Source organism: Myotis davidii, unplaced genomic scaffold (assembly GCF_000327345.1).
Source record: "Myotis davidii unplaced genomic scaffold, ASM32734v1 scaffold2551, whole genome shotgun sequence".
NCBI lineage: Eukaryota > Metazoa > Chordata > Mammalia > Chiroptera > Vespertilionidae > Myotis > Myotis davidii.
The window spans coordinates 31,407-35,247 of NW_006283140.1; the positions used below are offsets into that span (position 1 = coordinate 31,407).

General features: G+C 40.7%; 1 protein-coding gene across 2 annotated transcripts in view; it reads left to right on the plus strand.

Moving 5' to 3' along the window:
- Positions 1-3,841, plus strand: part of OGT (O-linked N-acetylglucosamine (GlcNAc) transferase) — a 49,634-nt gene that overhangs the window by 20,854 nt on the left and 24,939 nt on the right. For both annotated transcript variants that reach the window (XM_006753456.2, XM_006753457.2), the window contains exons 13-14: positions 300-458; positions 938-1,027. In XM_006753456.2, coding sequence (XP_006753519.1) covers positions 300-458; positions 938-1,027 — 249 coding nt within the window. The remainder of the gene's footprint in view (positions 1-299; positions 459-937; positions 1,028-3,841) is intronic.

Sequence of the window (3,841 nt, forward strand, 5' to 3'; positions counted from 1 at the left end):
CACATAAATGCTACCATAAAATGCAGGGTTTGTCATGCTCTGTCTATACTGCCTCCTTCCTATAAATTTTAGATTTGCTCAGGCTGTTTCTGAGGTTAACAGGTGAAAGTATGAAGCATATTATATAAACTACTAAGGTTGTATTGAACGGGCTATATGAATTAAATGAAGTACTGTGTGTAAACCATTCCTAACAGGAGTGAGGTGCAGATTTGGTGGTGTCTTTTTTTCTAGATGAAAATTTTAAGTCTTTTTTTCTAGATGAAAATTTCTAACAAAGTTTTGGATTCCATTGGTAGATTAATGTCCTTCATAAACCACCATATGAACATCCAAAGGATTTGAAGCTCAGTGATGGTCGACTGCGTGTAGGATATGTGAGTTCTGACTTTGGGAATCATCCTACTTCTCACCTTATGCAGTCGATTCCAGGCATGCACAATCCTGATAAATTTGAGGTAAGATTAGTGTTTCCCTAGAGTCACTATCTATATATATAGATAAGTCCAGCGCCCAAACGGCAGAATGACCAGGACGACTGGTCGACCAGTTGCTATGACATGCACTGACCACCAGGGGGCAGGTGCTTGATGCAGGAGCTACCCCCTAGTGGTCAGTGTGCTTCCACAGCAGGAGCAGCTGCTCGGCTGACCAGGATGAGCCGCGCTCCCACAGTGGGAGCAGCCACTTTGAGGGCGAGTCCACAGCCGCTCAGATGACTGAGATGAACTGAGTGGCGCTCCCACAGTGGGCCGATCCCCGCATGCCATACCCCCACCAGTGCTGAATTGTGCACTGGGCCTCTAGTTTGTTGGTAAAATAAACCAAACAAACCCCACAGTGGTGGCTTCATTGTTACCATTAGATGTTAAGCCCAGTGTCTTTTGGGAAGATTGGAGACAAAGTTATTAAATATGCTGTGGTACTGTCTTTTCAGGTTTTCTGTTATGCTCTGAGCCCTGATGATGGCACAAACTTCCGAGTGAAGGTGATGGCAGAAGCCAATCACTTCATTGACCTTTCTCAGGTACGTGAAATGCTTACACTTCTTTTTGTCTTGAGCATATAGTGAATAAAGCTATTCTCATATAGCTTGTATTTTTCATGACAGGTATTTAACCTCAGGTACTACCTATGGGCAATTGCTTTGATCTTATTTCCTTAATCTTATTTCCTTATAATCTGCATGGATTTTGCTGAGGCTGCAAATAACTGGAAATGTAGCATGTTTGTGCTTGGACATAAAACTTTTCTGGGGATTCAGTCAGCACTTGTGACAGTAGATACTTAATATTAATTGAATGAATTGAACAAAATGGTGACTTGGAAGAAGAATAAATAGATCATTTTAAAAATGGTTCCTTTGGCTTTGGCCAGTGTGCTTAGTGGTTAGAGCGTCGGCCCTCACACCAAAGGATCATCTGTTCAATTCCCAGACAAGGGCAAGTACCTCGGTTGCAGGTTAGACTTCTGGGCCCCCCAAGGTCAGAATCATATGGGAAACAACTCTCAAGTTGTTGTTTCTTCTCTTTTTCTCCCTTCCACTTCCCCCGCCCTTCTCCTCTCTAAAATCAATGGAAAAAATATCCTCATCCTCAGGTGAGGATTAACAACAACAAAAAAAGATTGAAGCCTGTGGGGGAATTAATTTACTAAGGGTAGAGACAAGAGTTATTTTTTATAGACTTTATTGACCACTTTGGTGACTAATAGTGATACCCAATATATAGTATATGTAGTAATTTGAATATGAGTCTTTGAAGTCTTAGCAGGAGGTTTGTGAGACTTGTCATTTAATACTTAATATTTACCAACATCTTTTGCAAGATAGCTGTTGTTTTTAATGTATATCTTGATGAAGAGTTGGACTCTGTGACTGAGAATCATACTGCCCTCCACCTTTGAGGTCTAAAGAGGACTCACTGCTTATTGACTGAAGTCTAAACTCTTCAGTGTGGCCTTCACAACTTGGTTTGCCAATACTTTTCACCCACCATTCACCCTTATGTATACCCTATACCAGTGGTTGGCAAATTGTGGCTCTTGAGCCACATGTGGCTCTTTGGCCCCTTGAGTGTGGCTCTTCCACAAAATACCGACTTCTGTGCATGGGCCACGAAGTTTCAATCACACTGTACATGCGTCCCCGCATGTGGTATTTTGTGGAAGAGCCACACTCAAGGGGCCAAAGAGCCGCATGTGGCTCGTGAGCCGCAGTTTGCCAACCACTGGCCTAGTGTAATCAATATGATTGCTTCGTGGTAGCTTAGCCTATATACTCATAAATGAATAGTTATAAAATTTTTGTGGCATGCAGTATTACAGTCATATTCAAATCAGTATTGGAAACATTGTTACATTATTTAAAAAAACCACTTACCTTAATTATAGGCTGATAGGCATATGGTAATGTAATTTTTTGAAAGCAAAGTTATAAAGCAGTAAGTAAACAAATCCATTCTCAATTTAATATTAAATATCACTCACCTTATGCCTATTTATGGATAGACTATCCACTTCCATACAAATCTTGCACACCATATTCTATGTTGATGAATATGTAGGCAATAATGACACAAAACTGTCTCATGCAGTTCTTGTCATTATTAACTGTATAGCAAGATAATTTACTATTCATTAAGTAGAAGTGGAACCATAAAGGCCTTCATCCTCATATTCACATTGAGTAGGCACTGGTGGAGGAGGAACGGGATGGGTTGGTTTCGCTGTCTCCAGTGGTAGAGGTAGAAGGGGTGATAGGAGAGGCAGGCATACTTGTAATTTTTCAGAAGTACATTTGTAATTTCTGTCTGCAGTTTTGCTTTTTCATTTTGCTAAAAATGTTTTATATGGTACCCAACCCTTCCACTGTTTGCTTTAGTTTTAGTGCCCGTATCATAAAAGGGGTCATGTTGTAAAAGAAGTCAAAAGCAGTCTTGAATAATTAGAACCCAGATTGCCTGATGTCAATTTGTTTTCTGGCACTGGTTTGGAAGCACTCATCTCTATCAGGTCATCTTTTGTTAATTCTTCTGGTTTGGTGCCTATTAGCTGTTTAATTTCTCTAATATCCATATCTTGAAATCTTTCAGCCTCCCACCCCCATTTTTTTTGCCATATTCACAGTCTTTCATGATTTCCTTAATTGGCTCTGTCATGAATCCTGTGAAATCATGCACAACATCTGGACACGTTTTCTCCAGCAGAAATTTATTGTTTCAGGCTTGATGGCTTTTATGGCTTTTTCTGTGACAATGGCATCTTCAGTGGTGTAATCCAGGGGTCCGCAAACTACGGCCCACAGGCCACATGCAAATACAAATATTGTATTTGTTCCCGTTTTGTTTTTTTACTTCAAAATAAGATATGTGCAGTGTGCATAGGAATTTGTTCATAGTTTTTTTTTAAACTATAGTCCGGCCCTCCAGTGGTCTGAGGGACAGTGAACTGGCCCCCTGTTTAAAAAGTTTGAGGACCCCTGATGTAATCCTTCCAGACATTCACAATGTTCTCTCAATTGGGGGTCTCTTCCATAGAGTTGACAAATTTTTCCATAGAGTACCAAGTTTAATGAGCCTTAAAGGTCTTTATGACTCCCTTATTTAGAAGCTGACTTAGAGACATTGTGTTTGGGGGCAAGTAGTCCATTTTGATGCCTTTGGTGTTGAATTTACGGGGTTCTGGGTGGTCAGGGGCATTGTCCATATCAAAAGAACCTAAAAGGGAGTCCCATACTGGCAAGGTACTTAGGATTCTCATAGTTCAGGTCTTCTTGTAAAACCAAAAGACTGATAGCTGGTGTTTATCTTTTCCCTTCAGGGCTGGGGTAAAGGGGTGGGGA